This window comes from Oncorhynchus keta, chromosome 31 (assembly GCF_023373465.1).
Source record: "Oncorhynchus keta strain PuntledgeMale-10-30-2019 chromosome 31, Oket_V2, whole genome shotgun sequence".
Lineage (NCBI taxonomy): Eukaryota > Metazoa > Chordata > Actinopteri > Salmoniformes > Salmonidae > Oncorhynchus > Oncorhynchus keta.
The window spans coordinates 23,311,802-23,332,905 of record NC_068451.1 but is presented as its reverse complement, the minus strand read 5'-3'; the positions used below and the strand labels follow the sequence as shown (position 1 = coordinate 23,332,905).

Below are 21,104 nucleotides of genomic sequence, written 5' to 3'. Positions count from 1 at the left end.
CATTACCAGAAACCATCAGGCCTGTGTTCCAATTGCACATTGTGTTAGCTAATCCAAGTTCATCATTTTAAAAGGCTAACTGATCATTAGAAAACCATTTTGCAATTGTTAGCACAGCTGAAAACTGTTGTGCTGATTTAAAGAAGCAATAAAACTGTCCTTCTTTAGACTAGTTGAGTATCTGGCGCATCAGCATTTGTGTGTTCAATTACAGGCTAAAAATGGCCAGTAACAAAGCACTTTCTTCTGAAACTCATTAGTCTATTCTTGTTCTAAGAAATGAAGGCTATTCCATGTGAGAACTTGCCAAGAAACTGGAATTAGCTCTAGCCAGAATAAAAAGGAGTGGGAGACCCCGGTGCACAACTGAGCAAGAGGACAAGTATATTAGACGCTTCACAAGTCCTCAAATGGCAGCTTTTTTAAATAGTACTCGCACAACACCAACAGTGAAGAGGCAACTCCGGGATGCTGGACAGAGTTCCTCTGTCCAGTGTCTGTTCTTTTGCCCATCTTAATATTTTATTTTTACTGGCCAGTCTGAGATATGGCTTTTTCTTTGCAACTCTGCCTCGAAGGCCATCATCACCTCTTCACTGTTGAGACTGGTGTTTTGGGGGTACCATTTAATGAAGGTGCCATTTGACCCCAAACTTTTGAACGGTAGTGGGTGTATATACACCTACGCACTACCGTTTGAATGTGTATGTATAAATATATATATAAATTCAAGAACTCCTGTCATTCTTGCCTGTTTCTGTTCTTTCACTTTACATACTATATAAATATCAGTTTCCTAGTCAACTTGATCAGTTTAACATGTTTTGTAATGAGTCACGAACCACACTGCTCTTCTCTCAGCCTCACTGTCAGTTGTAGAGAATCAGGTCATAGGTCAAGTGAAGTTGGCCAGTGCTCAGTCATTCAGTAATGGTGCAGGGGCAGACCGGTGAGATACGTTTATGGATTAGCCTGACTTTGTCAACATATTGTAGGTTTGTGTAAACTTTATACCGCAATTGTGTAAAGGTTTTACACATAGTCAGCCATCACATGCCAGTTAGTGTGTCAGTCAGTTTGTAGGCCATAGGATTTCTCAGGTCAGTCAATCAGTTCCTATCCTGGCCCAGTGTTAGTTAGCTGGCTTAAATGTTAGTTAAGGCATCAGTGGGTTTCTGTGTCATGACATACAAGCAGTTTTACAATCATGCTGGAGTTGTGTGAAAGTGTCCATTTTTTGTGTGCATTTAAATAGTTTGTGTGTATGTATAGTTTTGACTCCGGTGCATGTGTTACAGGGCTCTTCACATAGCAGTGGTGCAGGGGCAGGAAGCTCAGATCCAAAGAATGATCCTTCTCCTGGGACTGGTTCACACAGACCTGGACATCTATAACAACCTGAGACAGGTGAGATACATGCTCGAGCACACACAGCTGTGTTTTCAGAAATGTCAGGACTTTTGAGTGTAAAAACCCTATTTCCCTAACCCCAAAACCCCTAAGCTTAAAATAGCATTTGAAAAAAACTCTAGACCTGAAAGTATTTTTTCTACCTTGTTAGGATATTGGGGTCCTGATAATGTAGGAAAACAAGTACACACACACACACTTGCCACTCACTGCAGATTTCAGATCACAACAAGGAAAGTTGTGATAGAGGAAGTCCTTGATTTCCTCCTCGCCCAGCCTCTTTACCGTAGACTCCTACCTCTCGGCTGCTGGTTATCAGAAGAAATGTTGTTTCTGGTTACCTGTGCTGACCGCAGGCAAAAGTCACACGCACAAAACTATTGCTTGGAAGGATGTGCTATGATTGGTATCCTTTGTTCAGGGCTGGGTGTTCTGAAGTGATATTTTGTGCTCTGTTCATCAATGCCCCATGGCCTTTTCCCATCACTTTCAAATGAGTCCTCTTCCCCCCTCCAGCGTGCCATCGTGTCCTGTCAATGTCACATCCCCTCTGCAGCTTTGTTAGTCTGCTTAATCACCCCAGAGAAATCAACCTGAACCCTTCACACACACAACTGGGGTTTCAGACAACACATCGCTCACTTACCAGAAATAACGTCAGTAGTTTGTTGTGTGTTCTCACCAGCATTTACAGTGATATCCTGTCTGTAGTGTATAGTCTAGCAGACAGGCTGCATACGTTCATGTCATGTGAGATTCAGTCCAGGCTGAGAGACGTGATGCTCGCCACAATGATGTGACAACCAGATAGGCCTGTGCTAGATAACAAAATGACCCTATTGCCAAGCCTGAGAACCATTTTTTTTTTGTTTATTAGATTTGTCAGTGATAATCAAGTAAATGACCATATAGGATAGTCTGTAACCCAAAATAAACATCTTAAAAACACACTGCACAATACCTTTACATTTTTTTTTTGTCAGCAAAAAAAAAACAATCTTTAGCCATTCTAAGCAATTCAATGTGTTGTGCAGTCCAAACAATACTTCAGTGGTCACTTTAATTAAACGGTTTGACAGAGTTAATATCAGTACTGAGTTGCATGTGCACATTGTGCGACTACCAGATCAGCTGCAAGCACTGGTGCTATGAAACAGCTGTTTGATACTCCCACACTGTCACCTACTACTAACCAAACACTGTCACCTACTACTAACCAAACACTGTCACCTACTACTAACCAAACACTGTCACCTACTACTAACCAAACACTGTCACCTACTACTAACCAAACACTGTCACCTACTACTAACCAAACACTGTCACCTACTACTAACCAAACACTGTCACCTACTACTAACCAAACACTACCTACCAAACACTGTCACCTACTACTAACCAAACACTGTCACCTACTACTAACCAAACACTGTCACCTACTACTAACCAAACACTGTCACCTACTACTAACCAAACACTGTCACCTACTACTAACCAAACACTGTCACCTACTACTAACCAAACACTGTCACCTACTACTAACCAAACACTGTCACCTACTACTAACCAAACACTGTCACCTACTACTAACCAAACACTGTCACCTACTACTAACCAAACACTGTCACCTACTACTAACCAAACACTGTCACCTACTACTAACCAAACACTGTCACCTACTACTAACCAAACACTGTCACCTACTACTAACCAAACACTGTCACCTACTACTAACCAAACACTGTCACCTACTACTAACCAAACACTGTCACCTACTACTAACCAAACACTGTCACCTACTACTAACCAAACACTGTCACCTACTACTAACCAAACACTGTCACCTACTACTAACCAAACACTGACACCTACTACTAACCAAACACTGACACCTACTACTAACCAAACACTGACATCTAATAGCTGGTGCACTTCCCAATTCTCTGGCCAATGTTACTCCCATGTTAGGTTATTCAAATTCCCTGGAAACTGTTCAGATATTGCAAATGAATGACCATGTCCTTAACGCTACTGTTGCCGCTTTGTGTGTGTGTGCTTGTGGCATGCAGTGTATTGTGTGAGGCTTCTACAGTGCATGTGTATGTGCTAGTATCCTCATTCTGAGAAGTCACATGACCCCCCCCCCTCTGCACTGTTTCAACATAAGTTGTTGCTGAGGTTGAGGGTAGAATCAGGGACTTTCCCTTTCTGCTCTAGTCGCTGTCTCCTTCTGATCTTATCTCAGTAAATTGTGAGTTGACCCCTCCTAGTAGAATGAGCTCTTCCATGGTATGTTAAGGGCCTTTGTTAGCCTTTCCTTGAAAGTTGCACAACTAGAACATAAACCTATTTAATCCCATTGGTCACAATAGTAAAAAACGTTAACGTTTCCAGTTATACGGCTCTATAAATGTTACATCAATGCATTTACAGAAAATATTGAAATAATAATGGGTAGCAATGAAATGTGTAAATTGTCACATGACCAGAGCTGTATACTTCCTGGTAACACCATGAGAGGAGGATGGCTGCATCAAAGCTCCCAAACAAAAGGTTAGTATAGTATGTTAAAAGATAGGACAAAGATTACACCATCTTTAAGGTGTCTAGTATTGATATGCATTTGCAATTACTCAACTTTGTTCAGTGTGGTCATAGAATGAGTAAACATGTTGACGGCAACAATAGTGACCGGAGGGATAACACAGGGCATCCAGGTGTACACACTTATACACATACATAGTTCTTGTTCTACCTGACTTTCTACTCTGTTCTTTCTTTTAGTTTCACTTTGAGTCAAGTTCTGGATATGTTGGATCTAGGTGACTGCCCAGACAAGGCATGCAACATTGCAGTTATCCCTCAAAATGAGAGCTGCTGTCCTCCCTCAAAATGAGAAATATGCTGTCCTGAGTGATTGCAATGGGTCAGATATGGACTATGGACAGGCCATTTGCCAGCCAGGCTGTTGAATGCATATGCTGAACCTATGCAAACAGATCATGACAGGAACAACGTTATCAGTGATGACCTGGTCACAACCATAACACACTTTTCACCTACTTTTCCATTAAAACTAAAAAATAATGATTGATTATTTCAAAGGGTTACTAATGACATTGATTTGGATATTTCATGTCTGGGAACATTTTGGGATTAAATGCACACCTTTAGTTTCTCATTGTTTTTACCTCCTCCTCCTGTTCTTTGTATCCTTGTCTGGCACACACCCACCCATTCAAGGCTTTTCCTCATACCTAGAACTCTCCCCTCCACTCCTCTGTTCTTCTGGTTTATCTGCTAATTTCATTGGAATGTAACTCTGGACACACAGCCAGCAGGGGAGAGGGAAGGGATTTTCCCTCTTATCCCCTTGCCTCCCCTCTATACCGCTTCCAGCTATTCCTCTCCCTGGCTTTCTTACCCTATGCTCCCCCTTCTCTCCCTCCCCGCACTCTGCCCCTCTTATCTGCAGTTTTTGTTTGTCATTCTGGAATGGTTTACAGGAAACTAGAACTAAACTCAATGAACTTGAGTTTTTTTGGACCATCATAAAATCTTTGATTTGGCCTTTTGATTAAGTATTGTGACATGTTGATGGTTACGTCCTTTACAGCACATTCTAGGAAGTACAAGATGACTGAGTCAGACTGTTGGTAGTTCATGGGAGGGAAAACACTCGAGTGTGTGTGTGTGAGATCAGTCATGAGTAACTGAGGATTCAGGGAAATAGGAGTTCTCTCAGGAAGTGAGGGCCACTGGCATTGAGACATTTCACCCGTGTTTTCTCCCGCCACTGCTTTGGTATTTTGCTGCTGTTCTTTACTGGAACATAGCCCCCCCCCCCCCACACACATTAAGTACGTGCTCTTCCTGAATCAAAGTGAAACTAAATGATCATCCTGACCACTGAGGTTAATCATACTGAACAATGATAGATTCCAGATCAAGTGACTTCCCTAAACCCTTTCTGAATGTCTCTGGACATTGGACCACTGACAAAGTTAACATTTATCAAATCAGGTTTTATGAATCAATTAATCATTGGCCATTGGTCTCTGGAACATCCTAGATTGCACAAGTGCTTTCAGTAAACCTGTTTTGGAATCTGCAATCCCCTGCATAGTGGCATGTCTCTGGAATCACCTGGGCCGAGTCCCAGGCTTTCCTACACAACATGGGCTGTTCCGGTCACTTGAGACAAACAGGTTTTTACCTCATTGACCACATCCGACCTGGCTCGAAAAAGCATTAGTTCTTGCAAATACTTTAGGTGCATCTAATTTTGAAACAAGAAAAACGATATGGGGCTGTATCTTCACCCTGACCTTGGTGGAAGCCATCTCCTAGCTGTTTTGCATTTTGGACTTTGATGGTGTGTTTACCATCCTGTGTGGCGTTTTATCTTTGTCTGCCGATGTCTAATGCTGATAAAGCCAGAAAGCCTTCTGTGCTGTGACTGGGCAGCTCCGGTTTGTTTGGGGGCGTATGCCCAACCTTATCTAGCCAATCGTTTATCAGCTCTTGTGAACAGGATGGAGATGCGATTCCATTAACAGAAGTAATACACTATTCTTCTTCCTCCTCCTGGTTAAAAAAATGGTTTACCTCATTTATGAACTGCGTATGTGCAAAAATTGGCATTTATAAAAACTAAGCTTGACATGGAAATGTGCCCACCTTCTCGCAAACTTTAGACCATGTTTAGAAAATGTGCATAGTGGTTGAAGTATTGTATTGCAAGCAGATTAGTATTTTGTGCAAATAGGGGATAGAATGGACACACTTATTCATAATAAACAGGTTAATAACAAGATTCTATCATTTGCCTTTAGTGAGAATCTATTTATCTTAGCACTTTTAATTAGAAATAGGCATCTAAATCCTGGGTTATTATTTTTAATTTCCATGATCATTGCATAAAAAAATGCCTCACCTTTTCTGTGATGGTTTACTACTCACGAGGTAGCATAGGCCTACAAGGGGAAAGGGGGATACCTAGTCAGTTGTTCAAGACATCCACGTCTTTGGCGCCCGGGGAACAGTGGGTTAACTATCTTGCGCAGGGGCAGAACGACAGGCTATGTCAAGTATTTTTGCTCTATGCAAGCCAATCCAGATCGCAGTTTATTAATTGTGGAACAGACTGTTGTATGTTACGGCTGTAGCTTACATCTTAATACTGCAATTTCAAATTTCTCAAGTAGACTATTGCATTTATACACACTAAATATTTTCATAACCATTGCAGAATAAATTCTTCACTTTCTGGCCATGATGGGTTCATATAGACTACAATAAATTACCATGTAGATCTAATTTAATTGTGGCCATTAGATATTATTTTCGCTCTATGCATCAAAGTAAGCATGGTTTATAACATGCAGTAGAATTTAACAAGAGAACAGGCAGTTCATATTTTACATTGAAGTGTGTCTACCACTAAGTAGATAGTTTCAGAATTCGAGGGCAGTGTAGCATAGGTTTGAGAGAAAGTAAATGCAAATCATTAGGCCCTATTGAATTCAAAACTATCTGTTTACAGGTCCCGAGTGGCGCAGCGGTTTACGGCACTGCATCTCAGTGCTAGAGGCATCACTACAGACCCTGGTTCGATTCCAGGCTGTATCACAACTGGCCGTGATTGGGAGTCCCATAGGGCAGCACACAATTGGCCCAGCGTCGTTAGGGTTTGGACGGGCTATGCCGTCATTGTAAATAAGAATGTTCTTAACTGACTTGCCTATTTAAATAAATGAAGGTCCACAGCAATTTGCAGTTGTCTTTCATAAACGGTCAGATAGCCTAGGACTACAGAAAATGTCACTGCAAAAGTTAACATTCTACAATCCCTTCCAAAGACATTGGATCAAGTTCGCTATTGCCTTTAGAAAACGGCCTCGCCTAATTTGAATACTTCCAAAGTATACAGCAAATAAGGGCGTTACTGTCACCAGAAAAGATGAATGATGGGACGTTTTTCAGCCGGTGTTTTAATGTAAGTTCACAAGCGCAGTTTCAGAACGGGTCTATAAAGGGAAACATGTGTATTTATGGTTTACGCCAAGTTTATAAATCAATACTTTGTACTTGCGCAGTCTTTTCATAAATGGTGACAGCAGATATTGAGTAACATTTATCCCATGTTTATGAGGCTCCTGGTTTTCAAATGTTCTTGTTTAACTTCTTGCGTCGAGCAATCCCGTAACCCGGGAGCGTAATCATAGCCTCAAGCTCATGACCATAACGCAACGTTAACTATTCATGAAAATCGCAAATGAAATGAAATAAATATATTGGCTCACAAGCTTAGCCTTTTGTTAACAACACTGTCATCTCAGATTTTCAACCATAGCTACACAAGCATTTGTGTAAGAGCATTGATAGCTAGCATAGCATTAAGCCTAGCATTCAGCAGGCAACATTTTCACAAAAACAAGAAAAGCATTCAAATAAAATAATTTACCTTTGAAGAACTTCGGATGTTTTCAATGAGGAGACTCAGTTAGATAGCAAATGTTCAGTTTTTTCAAAAATATTATTTATGTAGGAGAAATCGCTCCGTTTTGTTCATCACGTTTGGCTAAGAAAACCCCCCGAAAATTCAGTCATTACAACGCCAAACTTTTTTCCAAATTAACTCCATAATATCGACAGAAACATTACATTTACATTTAAGTCATTTAGCAGACGCTCTTATCCAGAGCGACTTACAAATTGGTGCAAACACCTATGACAACCAGTGGAACAGCCACTTGCATCTAAATCTTGTTGGGGGAGGGGGGGGGTGAGAAGGATTACTTACCCTTACTTACCCTATCCTAGGTATTCCTTGAAGAGGTGGGGTTTCAGGTGTCTCCGGAAGGTGGTGATTGACTCCGCTGTCCTGGCGTCGTGAGGGAGTTTGTTCCACCATTGGGGGGCCAGAGCAGCGAACAGTTTTGACTGGCAAACGTTGTTTAGAATCAATTTCAAGGTGTTTTGATAAGTCATTCGTGGCAGTTGGGTTTCTCCTCTGACGCAAATGGAAAAATACACGCAGCTGGAGATTACGCAACGGAGGACACCAAGCAAGCACCTGATAAATGTAGTCTCTTATGGTCAAAATTCCAATGATATGCCTACAAATACGTCACAATGCTGCAGACACCTTGGGGAAACGACAGAAAGTGTAGGATCATTCCTTGCGCATTCACAGCCATATGGGGACACGTTGGAACACAGCGCCTTCAAAATCTGGGGCATTTCCTGTTTGAAATTTCATCTTGGTTTCGCCTGTAGCATCAGTTCTGTGGCACTCACAGATAATATCTTTGCAGTTTTGGAAACGTCAGTGTTTTCTTTCCAAAGCTGTCAATTATATGCATAGTCGAGCATCTTTTCGTGACAAAATCTTGTTTAAAACGGGAACTTTTTTTATCCATAAATTAAGAGCGCCCCCTATATCCAAGAAGTTAATGAGATTGTCTAAAGATGAATTATCTCCCTCTTTCTCAGACCCCTCTTCATTTGGCTGTGATTACCCATCAGGCCCAGCTGGTGGGGGCGTTGCTGCGTGCGGGTGCTGATCCGGGGGCTCTAGACCGTAACGGTCAGACAGCGGTCCACCTCTGCTGTGAACACGGCCAGCAGGCCTGCCTCTCTGTGGTGCTTTCCCACCCCTCAATCTTGACTTGCCTGGAGGTCAGGAACTATGAGGGTAAGTTACTACTTTTATGTTGGGATCGATTAAATTGAGACATTTCAGGGAATTCATTTAAATTGAACTCATCAATTCAAAATTCCCCTGAACATTCCAATATGACCTAATTGACAGTGTTTCTGCTTTAGTCAGCTCCTTTGTGGTAGTCATGCCAGACATTACTTGGCTAAAACAATAATAGATCTTTATTTATTTCACTTTTATTTAACCAGGTAGGCCAGTTGTGAACAAGTTCTCATTTACAACTGCGACCTGGCCAAGATAAAGCAAAGCAGTGCGACAAAAACAGGGTTACAAACAAATATAGTCAATAACAAAAAAATATATGTACAGTGTGTGCAAATGTAGGGAGGTAAGCAATAAATAGGCCATGAGGTGAAAATTATTTCAACTTAGCATTAATACTGGAGTGATATGTGCAGATGTGCAAGTAGAGATACTGGGGTGCAAGAGGGTAAGTAATAATATTGGGATGAGGTAGTCGGGTGTGCTATTTACAGATTGGCTGTGTACAGGTACAGTGATCGGTAACCTGCTCAGACAGCTGATGCTTAAAGTTAGAGAGGGAGATAAGACTCCAGATTGAGATTTTTGAATCAGAGATCATTGGCAGCAGAGAACTGGAAGGAAAGGCGGCCAAAGGAAGTGTTGGCATTGGGGATGACCAGTGCAATATACCTGCTGGAGCGCGTGCTACGGGTGGGCATTGCTATGGTGACCAGTGAGCTGAGAAGGCGGAGCTTTACCAAGCCAAGACTTATAGATGACCTGGAGCCAGTAGGTTTGGCGACGGATATGTATTGCGGGCCAGCCAACGAGAGCATACAGGTCGCAGTGGTGGGTAGTACATGGGGCTTTGGTGATAAAACGGATGGCACAGATAGACTACATCCAGTTTGCTGAGTAGAGTGTTGGGGGCTATTTTGTAAATGACATCACCGAAGTCAAGGATCGGTAGGATAATCAGTTTTACGAGGGTATGTTTGGCAGGATGCTTTGTTGCGAAATAGGAAGCCGATTCTAGATTTAATTTTGGATTGGAGATGCTTAATGTGAGTCTGGAAGGAGAGTTTACAGTCTAATCAGGCATCTAGGTATTTGTAGTTCACATTTTCTAGGTCAGAACTGTCCAGAGCAGTGATGCTAGTCGGGCGGGAGGGTGTGGGCAGCAATTGGTTGAAGAGCATGCACTTAGTTTTACTAGCATTTAAAAGCAGTTGGAGGCCACGGAAGGAGTTGTATGGCGTTGAAGCTTGTTTGGAGGTTTGCTAGCACAGTGTCCAAAGAAGGGCCAGATGTATACAAAATGGTGTTGGATCAGAGAATCACCAGCAGCAAGAGCAACATCATTGATGTATACAGAGAAAAGAGTCGGCCTGAGAATTGAGCCCTTTGGCACCCCCATAGACGGCCCGAGGTCCGGACAACAGGCCATCCGATTTGAGACACTGAACTCTGAGAAATAGTTGGTGAACCAGGCGAGGCAGTCATTTGAGAAGCCAAGGCTATTGAGTCTGCCGATAAGAATGCGGTGATTGACAGAGACCAGGTCGACAAAGACTGTTGGCACAGTACTGTCTTATTGATGGCGGTTATGATATCGTTTAGGACCTTGAGTGTGGCTGAGGTGCACCCATGACCAGCTCGGAAACCAGATTGCATAGTGGAGAAGGTACAGTGGGTTTCGAAATGGTCTGTGATCTGTGTATTAACTTGGCTTTCAAAGATTTTAGAAAGACAGGGCAGGATGGCTATAGGTCTAACAGTTTGGGTCTAAGGTGTAGGGGATGACTGAGGCAGCTTTCAAATCTTTGGGGATCTCAGACGATACGAAAGAGATCTGCAGGGGGTGCTGAGGTGTTGGCCGGGGTAGGAGTAGCCAGAGGGAAAGCATGGCCAGCCGTGGAAAATTGCTTATTGAAATTATGAGATTTATCGGTGGTGACAGTGTTTCCTAGCCTCAGTGCAGTGGGCAGCTGGGAGGAGATGCTCTTATTCTCCATGAACTTTAGTGTCCCAAAACTTTCTGGAATTAGTGCCACAGGAAGCAAATTTCTGTTAGGAAAGCTAAGGCTAGCTTTTTCAAACTGACAGAATATTTGTTTCTGACTTCCCTGAAGAGTTGCATATCGCGGGGGCTATTCGATGCTAATGCAGAACGCCACAGGATGTTTTTGTGCTGGTCAAGGGCAGTCAAGTCTGGGGTAAACCAAGGGCTATATAGGTTCTTAGTTCTAAATTTTTTTTTTAATGGGGCATGCTTATTTAAGATGGAGAGGAAAGCACTTTTGAATAGCAACCAGGCATCCTCTACTAACGGGATGAGGTCAATATCCTTCCAGGATACCCGGGCCAGGTCGGTTAGAAAGGCCTGCTCGCTGTGTTTTAGGGAGCGTTTGACAGTGATGAGGGGTGGTCGTTTGACCACGGACCCATTATGCACGATGAGATCCTGGTTGAAGACAGCAGAGGTGTATTTAGAGGGCAGGTTGGTCAGGATGAGGTCTAAGAGGGTGCCCATGGTTACAGATTGTGGGTTGTACCTGGTAGGTACCTTGATAATTTGGGTGAGATCGAGGACATCTAGCTTAGATTGTAGGACGGCCGGGGTGTTAAGCATATCCCAGTTTAGGTCACCTAACAGTAGGGGGCCAATCAAGTCACATGGTATCCAGGGCACAGCTGGGGGCTGAAGGGGGTCTACAACAAGTGGCAACGGTGAGATGTATACTACTACCCCAAATAAAGCCAGTAACCCCCCACACAATGTTTACAACATTTATGCCTTATGTATGGGAATTCCCATATTCATGTGGGAATATTTGAGTTGCGACACAGATACTAACGTTATGTAGCACACATTTCAAATGGTTGCTTGACTGACTTAAGTTGTGTAAGTTGAATCGAATTGCACTGAAAGTGACCTACCCATTTGAAATGATTAGAGCTTAATCTACTGGTATTATTGATTCTCACATTCCCGTTTGACTCAGGCTGCGGGTCCCGTGGTGGGTGTGTGAGGCAGAGGGGAAGAGGGCATTTCCTGCTGTGGTGGTCTGTGTGACAAGTCTGGGCACAGCATGGTTTGCCTTGTACTCAAAACAGCAGAAAGCCCCTAGAATACACATGGGCTCTGGAGCGTGTGATTCTATTAACTGCTTATTGTCCCCCCCTCTCTCCAGGCCTCACCCCTCTCCACCTAGCTGTACAGGGTGGAGACAAGGAGCTGGTCAGAATGCTGCTGGATGCTGGGGCGGACATCAATGCTATGGTCAGTCACCTTCCTCCCCTTAATGCTGGGCCATTTCAAATGGGCTTTGAGTTATTCTGGCATACTGAACCTACTGCATCATCCAATTACTCAATACCAGGTAATACTCATTAGATTAATTCCAGTTCCACTTTACAGAGTCCCCATTCTCCTCTCTCTAAGCAGGACATCAAGAGTGGCCACAGTCCTCTCATACACGCAGTAGAGAACCACAATATGGACATGGTGCACTTCCTCATAGAGGTAAGGCTACGTGTGTTGTATGTGACTCAGCTGTTCTACTGAAGTCAGCTCATCTATATTTAAAATGGTCTGTAGGTTCTCCCCTGTTCCCCTTTTTAGGTTTCTATTTTCATTCTGGGAAAATGATTTGCAAGAAAAACATTAAGTGACTGTCTAGTTACACATCGTCAAAGACTGACCATGTTACTTATTTTTACCGCTTATATCTTCTCATCAATCTCCCTGCCCCCTCAGAATGACTGTAATGTGAATGGCCAGTCGTACAGCGGGAACACGGCCCTGCACAGTGCCTGTGGGCGAGGCCAGGTAGACACAGCCAGGCTGCTACTGAAGAACAGAGCCGACAGCAGTGTGAAGAACTACCACAATGACACCCCCGCGATGGTGGCCAAGAACAAGATGGTGAGGAGGGAGAAATTAACACTGGATCTATGGAAGAGGGTCTTTTTTTTCTCTGTTCCACGCTAATCAATAGCTTTACGGATGTGTAGAAGAATAAAAACTGAGGTTAGTAGGTTAAATGAACAATAGTGTGGACATAGGACTGAACTAATCCTTGTGGGTGCTTCCCTCTAGTGGCTGTACCTAATAACGCATTTCTTATCAGCGGCAAAGTAACAAAAACTGACAATGACAAATCGTACCAACAATAAAACACACAAATAATCTAAGGAATGCTATCACTCAGTAGCAGGCCCCACAGATGCCGTGAACTAGTTGTCATTGCAGCACTGTTAATGTGTGTCCTCTCAGGTAACCTCACCCTTTAGATCTCTGTCCTCAGGTAACAGATGTACTACGAGGGAAGGGCTCCAGATACCAGCAGCCCAAAGCTCAGCAGTGTGTACCAGCCTCACCACACAGGAGCACACCCCACTCACAGAACAGAGGTAATGGTGAGACGAGTACACTTATGTGCATCATGCATTCGGGGACACAGTAAACTCATCACACCCCTCTGTCCCCAGGTTCCCCATCTCCCAGCCTAGGTCTTTCACCATTGGCCACTCCCAGTTTCACCTCTTCACCACAGCGCATCCCATTCCCCCAGGGCACCTCCCACTCCCTCTCCTCACAGCCAATCAGCAGAGAGCATGTCAGGCCGCCAGTCTCCAATGAAGATCCAGGAGAGCGAGCAGCTGCCGATGAGGCTTGACATCAGCCTGACCCAGAGAAGGACCTACAGCTACCCTCAAGCAATCCCACCAGTCCCTCATCACTGATGCTCAAATAGGACATTTACTAGCCTACTACTCCCCTGGAGCCCAGAGACCTCTTCATCCAGAGCCTCCCTTTATCCTCCTCCACACCAACATCCCTTACCCAGCCACTGCCTCCCAAATGACCCCTGGCCAATCCCGGCCCTCCAGCGACCAATCAGATGTCTCCATCACGAGCGCCAGCATGGGAAAAGGTAACGGTTGACAAAGAGGTGCGCTTTCAGTGTCCCAGCTTAAAACAAGGAACAGTTTATTTACTACTGTTGGACTATAGAGCTTATGCTGGCATGATTATGTTCCTCTAGCACTCAGCTGGATGCATATGGATTTGTAAAGGGACTAATGCAATGAAACCTACACTGGAAGAATGAACGTTATTGCAGTTTCCTGAATAGACTGCATTCAGAACTGTTATCACTGTGTGTGTGTGTGATGGGCTGTGTGGAAACTGGAGCTCCACCAGGTCTTGAATGTTGCTACCTTACTTGAAACTCATTATTTTTCAGGCTCACTTGTTTACTTTGAATAATTGATAAGTCCAAGAATAAATATTTTTATACATTAAGTTATTTCCCTATGCACTGCTATTTGTTCTCATGCATAGCACCACACGGACACATGCACGACCTTAATGGTCGTTAACGTCATCAAAAGTAGTTTATTTATGATTCTAAATACATTTCATCACAGTCTGGTGAAAACCTCAACTCCATTTCTGCCAATGTTTGTTACATGTATCAAAAGCAGTAACTGCAGTCAGTGTACTCTGAACATTTCATGACTCTAGGACCAAGATAATGTATTCAAACTGCTTCTGAAGTTTGGTAAAAATATAGCTTTTTCCCTTTCCTAAAGAATGTATCGATTGTAAGGAAATACACTTGTGCTACAATATGTAGGCCTGGCTCCTTGGTATAGAGTAACTCTCTGCCCCACAATTCACAGTATAGGAGAGTCTCTGAATCCAGTAGATACATACATGACAAGTGCTTGTCCAAGCACGACCCAGTGTGTCGGAGGCGGCTGGAGGTCAAGCCAACGGTGACGTTGAAGCCACACTGGAACGTGTTCTTCTTTTGGTTAAGGAAGGCTCCCAGGGCCAAGGAGAGAGGCAGGGGCAGCAGCTTCTTCTCCAGGACCGCCCCCACCACCCAGTTACTGTCTACCGAACCTGGAGACAGGGATGGAGGGGAGGGACTGATCAGGAAATAATTCAGACCTGGGACAACAGGTGGATAAACTCTCGCCAATCTATGACATTAAATGGATCAATTAATCCTAGAGGTCTGACTAAATAGCTGTGCTGTCGAGGGACAGACAGTGGCTTACCTTTAAAGAGCAGGTTGGCTTTAGGGAGGTCCAGCTGGTACCCAAACGATACTGCGGTCTCCTGCGTCCGCATGCTGCCCTCAAACTCCACCCCCAGCTGCAGCTGCGTTGGTAGAACGACAACAAGATGGTCTCACAAACAGACCTAGCACTGTGGTGCTACATAGCCTCAAGTATTTCAGTGGGCTTACACCTTCATGGTCAAACTTTCCACTAAGCACAACTCATAGGAGAGGGATGGTACTGTGCCTATAGTCATGGTCGAGAGATGGTAGGCTACCAGTGGATTCCCAACTATTTTGCACAGTGATCCACACTAAAGCTTGAGGAGTTTTGTGGTCTAGACTGGGGGCAAGGTAGAAGTGATAGCTTAGTTTGGGTACCTGGTCATTGGCTCTGTGGTATGAGCACCGGCACCCCCTAGAGTCAATGTGGCAACAATTATTGCCTGGAGGAAAAACCAGAAGAATATTAATCTCAGTAACCTGACCAGTAAAAAAACTCCTGGCTCTAACAGAAGGTGATGCGGGGGAGGTGACTGCTCCCTCCTCTCCAGGCCTCCGGTGGTAAACCAGCTCGCCTCCCAACGCCAGGGCTGGACTGATGGACTGGAGGTAGTGAGCCACGATAATACCTGAGGACAGCAACATCATCATAGATGTTACAGTAGAGCACAAGAATAAAGGACTCATGTCTGAATAATAACCAGCCCGTTCACTCTGTAAACAGAGGCCATCATAACATGTGATCAAAAGGCTGGGGAACAAGAACATTATTGCTGTAAGTGATGAAGCTTCCACACAAATGCACTTGTAGGAGAGATGGGTCGTTTTGCAGCATCATGGACCACCAGTGAAGTCTTTGATGATGAGAAAACAATCCTACCAGAGCCGAGGAGGACGTCTGGGTTGCCCAGGGTAACAGCGGAAGTGAAGTCGTCACACTGCCAGTTCACAAACTTGTGCTGCTGAGTCTGTAGAAATAACAAACACATTATTGGAAATACACAGATTAATAAACAGTAAGTTGAATATATACTACCGTTCAAAAGTTTGGGGTCACTTAGAAATGTCCTTGTTTTTTTAAATAAATAACTGTCCATGAAAATAACATAAAATTGATCAGAAATACAGTGTTTGTTAACAGACATTGTTAATGTTGTAAATGACTAGTGTAGCTGGAAATAGTTGATATTTAATGGAATATATACGTAAGCGTATAGAGACCAATTATCAGCAACCATCACTCCTGTGTTCCAATGGCACGTTGTGTTAGCTAATCCATGTTTATCATTTTAAAACCCTTTCCAATTATGTTAGCACAGCTGAAAACTTGTCCTGATTAAAGAAGCAATAAAACTGGCCTTTAGACTAGTTGAGTATCTGGAGCATTAGCAATAAAGCACTTTCTTCTGAAACTCGTCCATGTATTCTTGTTCTGAGAAACTAAGGCTATTCCATGTGAGAAATTGCCAAGAAACTGAAGATCTCATACAACGTTGTGTACTACTCTCTTCACAGAACAGCACAAACTGTCCCTAACCAGAATAGAAAGAGTGGGAGGCCCAAGTACACAACTGAGCAAGAGGACAAGTACACTAGTGTCTGTTTTGCGGGTACAATTTAATGAAGCTGCCAGTTGAGGACTTGAGGCGTCTGTTTCTCAAACTAGACACTAATGTACTTGTCCTCTTGCTCAGTTGTGCACCTGGGTCTCCCACTCTTTCTATTCTGGTTAGAGACCGTTTGCACTGTTCTTTGAAGGGAGTAGTACACAGCATTGTACGAGATCTTCAGTTTCTTGGCAATTTCTCACATGGAGTAGCCTTAATTTCTTAGAACAGGAATAGACTGATGCATTTCAGAAGAAAATTCTTCTTTTTGAGCATGTAATCGAAGCCACAAATGCTATTGCTTCAGATATTCAACAAGTCTAAAAAATACCAGTTTTATTGCTTCTTTAATCAGGACAACAGTTTTCAGCTGTGCTAACATAACTGCAAAAGGGTTTTCTAATGATCAATTAGCCTTTTAAAATGATAAACTTGGATTAGCTAACGTGTAGGTTGCTGATAATGGGCCTCTGTACGCCTATGTAGATATTCCATCATTTTTAAAATATCAGCCGCTTCCAGCTACAATTGTCATTTACAACATTAACAATGTCTACAATGTATTTCTGATCAATTTCATGTTATTTTAAGGGACAAAACATTTGTATTTCTAAGTGACCCCAAACTTTTGAATTAGTAGTGTACATAAACTTGATCCTGGTGTGGCCTTCAGTGACGTACCTGGATGGCTATTTTGAAGCGCACGGCGCTGGTGGATAACCTGGGCGTTCAGACTACCGGTGTTGTCCATGTCTCCCACCATGACTGGGAAGGACTGGGGGGGGTTCAACACATGAAACAACAATATTATTAGAGTAATAATATAAGGGTAAAGTGGCTGAGAGACGATTTCCAGACAAGTGACAGTTTACCTCAGCAGGTCCTGTCTGTTGAGTGCCCACATAGGTGGCACCAAACCGGTAGCCAGATTCAGCCAAGGTGTTGAGAGTGACTGTATGACTGACCTGTAGAACAGATACAGCAGACATCCAATAAAGTGGCAAACAATATAGTATTCTGATCCATATGAAATAGGACAATCACCACCTTGAGCTTTACAGCATTGAGGGTTAGATAGTTCCTTTTCATTTTATAATAGCTTCAACAGAATTAATAATAACGCTGGCTTTAATTTACTGGCTGCATCTAGAATATATATTCCTCTAGCTCCACAACTGACCTGGAAGTGATTACTCAGGCCCTTGTTAACCACCAGTCGCACTCCTTCCATCTGGATGGGGAACACCTCAAATGGCGTTAGAACCACAGAGATAGTTAGAGGACCCAACTTTGGTATCGGTCCCATTATGGCATCTGTGAGAGCAAGGTTGTCGCCATTGAGGCCAACTCCATTTGGAAGTAGTGAATTTTCATATTCTACTAACTCTGAGTTTGTAAACAAACTAAAAAGGGTGCAATCTGCCACATGGAGTGAGTTATTTGAACAGGTATAAAAGAAAGGTTGGCGATTTACTGCCACCTGCATTTAAGGAATGTTTGCTCACACATGTAATTAATTGGCTAATCCCTCCTGATGACCTGGAAGGAATTATGTGATCCTTCTTTTACAAATAGCAAGTCCCACCAGGTTGATTTCAAAATGGTTTTAGTCCTCAATGGTGTTGCCAGACACCATTGAGGGCTTTTGGGCACTAGAGTATTCCAAGTCTATAGTCAGAACAGAAACTGTTCAATGCAAACAAAGTTTTATTTGAACACAATCTAAAATATGGGACCAACATTTTTTGGATTTTGAGGAAAAAGACACCTCTCAAACGATAGAGCATAAAATCTGCCATGTCATTGCCCAGCCTATTCAAACAGGATGACAAAGATCCTTACCTTTGCGATGACACTCCTCATAGGTACCAGGGTTGGGGAGGGAGCTCCCCGTCTCACCTGCTGGCTGTCCGGGGACAGAGGGGGGAGGGACGGAGGGCATGGAGAACCCTGGGGGGACTGACACCAACCCAGGGGCCCCCTGGACAACACCACTGCCTGGGGCAGGGGGGGGAGCTGGCAGCCAACACACTGCCCATGCTGAAGCAGAATGAGAGAGAGACAACGAGATACTTGATGTTATGTAAATAGTTACTAGCTAGTGGCTAGTTAACCAACTCTATGCATTAACTGGGACAAAGACTGGGTCAAGGCCAAAGGGTATTTAAGCCATAAACGTAACGTTAGCTGGATAGCATATGCCCACCACAGTGGTCTTTCTTTTTGGCCTCAAGTAACCAACTGTCTTATGCAACCATACCAAACGTAATATACTGCATCATACTTAATGGAGTGTCTCGGATTTACATACAGAAAAATACGAAATGCTCTGAGATGTGGTCGACTTGACTGACAGTCACTGACCGAGCTAACGTTAGCTTGCTAATGTTCCTAGCGATAACAATTGCAGCACTGCACATGCCTCAGACAAAACTAACACCAACTTTCTGTAATAAAGACATGTTTTACAGTTGTCCGTTTCATGCAACTATCCTTCAAATGTGTTATCGAGCTACTCACGACTGTTCGTGCGTGTTCAGCGGTAATTCAAGCTACGCACCGGCAAAGTTACAACCTTCCCGTGCACATTTAGGCCCGCCCACCGCACCCAAAAACCCCATGGATTGGGTAGTGTGACTACAAAATCAACTACCATTGGCCAGCATATCCAACTACTAGGAATCCCCTAGTCAGAACTCTGAAATAACTGAGCTGCTATCTAGTTAAACACTAAATCGTTGAACCACAGAGGTATGGGTTGAATGCAACACGTGTATATAACTACAGCCATTTAGCAAATCCAACATTTACGAGTTTCCTACTTCTGACTAGCACTTGAATACGACATTAATAGGCGTATTTTGCGCCTTCCATTCGGTTGCGTCATTCAATCCCACGAGGCAAGACATTCCAAGGGTAATCTACATGTAGAATGTACAGGACCAGCCAAAAGTTTGGACACACCTACTCATTCCAGGGGTTTTATTTTTATTTTCTACATTGTAGAATAGTGAAGACTAAAAAAATATGAAATAACAAATATGGAATCATGTAGTAACAGTGTTAAACAAACCAAAATATATTTTATTCTTGAGATTCTTCAAAGTAGCCACCATTTGCCTTGATAGCTTTAATACACACTTTGCATTCTCTCAACCAGCTTCTTGAGGTAGACACCTGGAATGCTTTTCAATTAACAAGCGTGCCTTTCAAAGTTTATTAGTGGAATTTATTTCCTTCTTAATGCATTTGAGCCAATCAGTTGTGTTGTGACAAGGTAGAGGTGGTATACAGAATAGCCCTATTTGGTAAAAGACCAAGTCCACATAATGGCAGAGCAGTTCAAATAAGCAAAGAAACGATAGTCCATTGCTTCTTCAAGTGCAGTCACAAAACCCATCAAGCACTATGATGAAACTCTGAGGGTCGCCACAGGAAAGGAAGACCCAGAGTTACATCTGCTGCAGAGGATAAATTCATTAGTTACCAGCCTCAGAATTCAGAAATGAACTGCACCTCAAATTGCAACCCAAATAAATTAAAGTAAACAGACATTAACTGTTTAACTGTGCAAATCAGGCCTTCATGGACAAATTGTTGCAAAGAAACTACTTAAGGACACTAATAATAATAATAGAGACTTGCTTGGGCCAAGAAATATGAGCAATGGACATTAGACCAGTGGAAATCCATCCTTTGGTCTGATGAGTCCAAATTTGAGATTTTTGTTCCAACCAGTGTCTTTGTAAGAACGGTTGATATCCACGTGTGGTTCTCACAGTGAAGCATGGTGGTGGTGTGATGGTGCTTGGCGGGTGACAATGATTTAAAATTCAAGGCAGTTAGCCAGCATGGCTACCACAGCATTCTGCAGCTATACGCCATCACATCGGATTTGGGCTTAGTGGGACTACCATTTGTTTTTCAACAAGAAAATGACCAAACACACCTCCAGGCTGTGTAAGGGCTATTTGACCAAGAAGAAAAGTGATGGATTGCAGCATCAGATGACCTGACCTCCACAATCACCTGACCTCAACCCAATTGAAATGATTTGGGATGAGATTGACCGAAGAGTGAAGGAAAAGCAGCCAACAAGTGATCAGCATGTGGGAACTCCTTCAAGACTACCTCATTAAACTGGCTGAGAGAATGCCAAGAGTGTACAAAGCAGTCAAGGCAAAGGGTGGCTACTTTGAAGAATCTAAGATATATTTAGCTTTGTTTAACACTTTTCTGGTTACTACATGATTCTGTGTTACTTCATAGTTGTCTTCACTATTATTCTACAATGTAGCAAAGGTGAGTAGGTGTCCA

At 43.1% G+C, this 21,104-nt stretch overlaps 1 protein-coding gene and 1 pseudogene across 2 annotated transcripts in view; one reads left to right on the top strand and one right to left on the bottom strand.

Moving 5' to 3' along the window:
* The window catches only part of LOC118375778 (B-cell lymphoma 3 protein homolog), a 29,047-nt gene extending 14,636 nt beyond the window's left edge, over positions 1-14,411 (top strand). For both annotated transcript variants that reach the window (XM_035762384.2, XM_035762387.2), the window contains 7 exons: positions 1,299-1,407; positions 8,908-9,109; positions 12,295-12,383; positions 12,549-12,626; positions 12,861-13,028; positions 13,411-13,516; positions 13,595-14,411. In XM_035762384.2, coding sequence (XP_035618277.2) covers positions 1,299-1,407; positions 8,908-9,109; positions 12,295-12,383; positions 12,549-12,626; positions 12,861-13,028; positions 13,411-13,516; positions 13,595-13,782 — 940 coding nt within the window. In that variant the 3' untranslated portion in view covers positions 13,783-14,411. The remainder of the gene's footprint in view (positions 1-1,298; positions 1,408-8,907; positions 9,110-12,294; positions 12,384-12,548; positions 12,627-12,860; positions 13,029-13,410; positions 13,517-13,594) is intronic.
* Positions 14,412-14,498: 87 nt separating this feature from the next.
* LOC118375779 (mitochondrial import receptor subunit TOM40 homolog) lies at positions 14,499-18,826 on the bottom strand (annotated as a pseudogene).
* Positions 18,827-21,104: the final 2,278 nt, after the last annotated feature.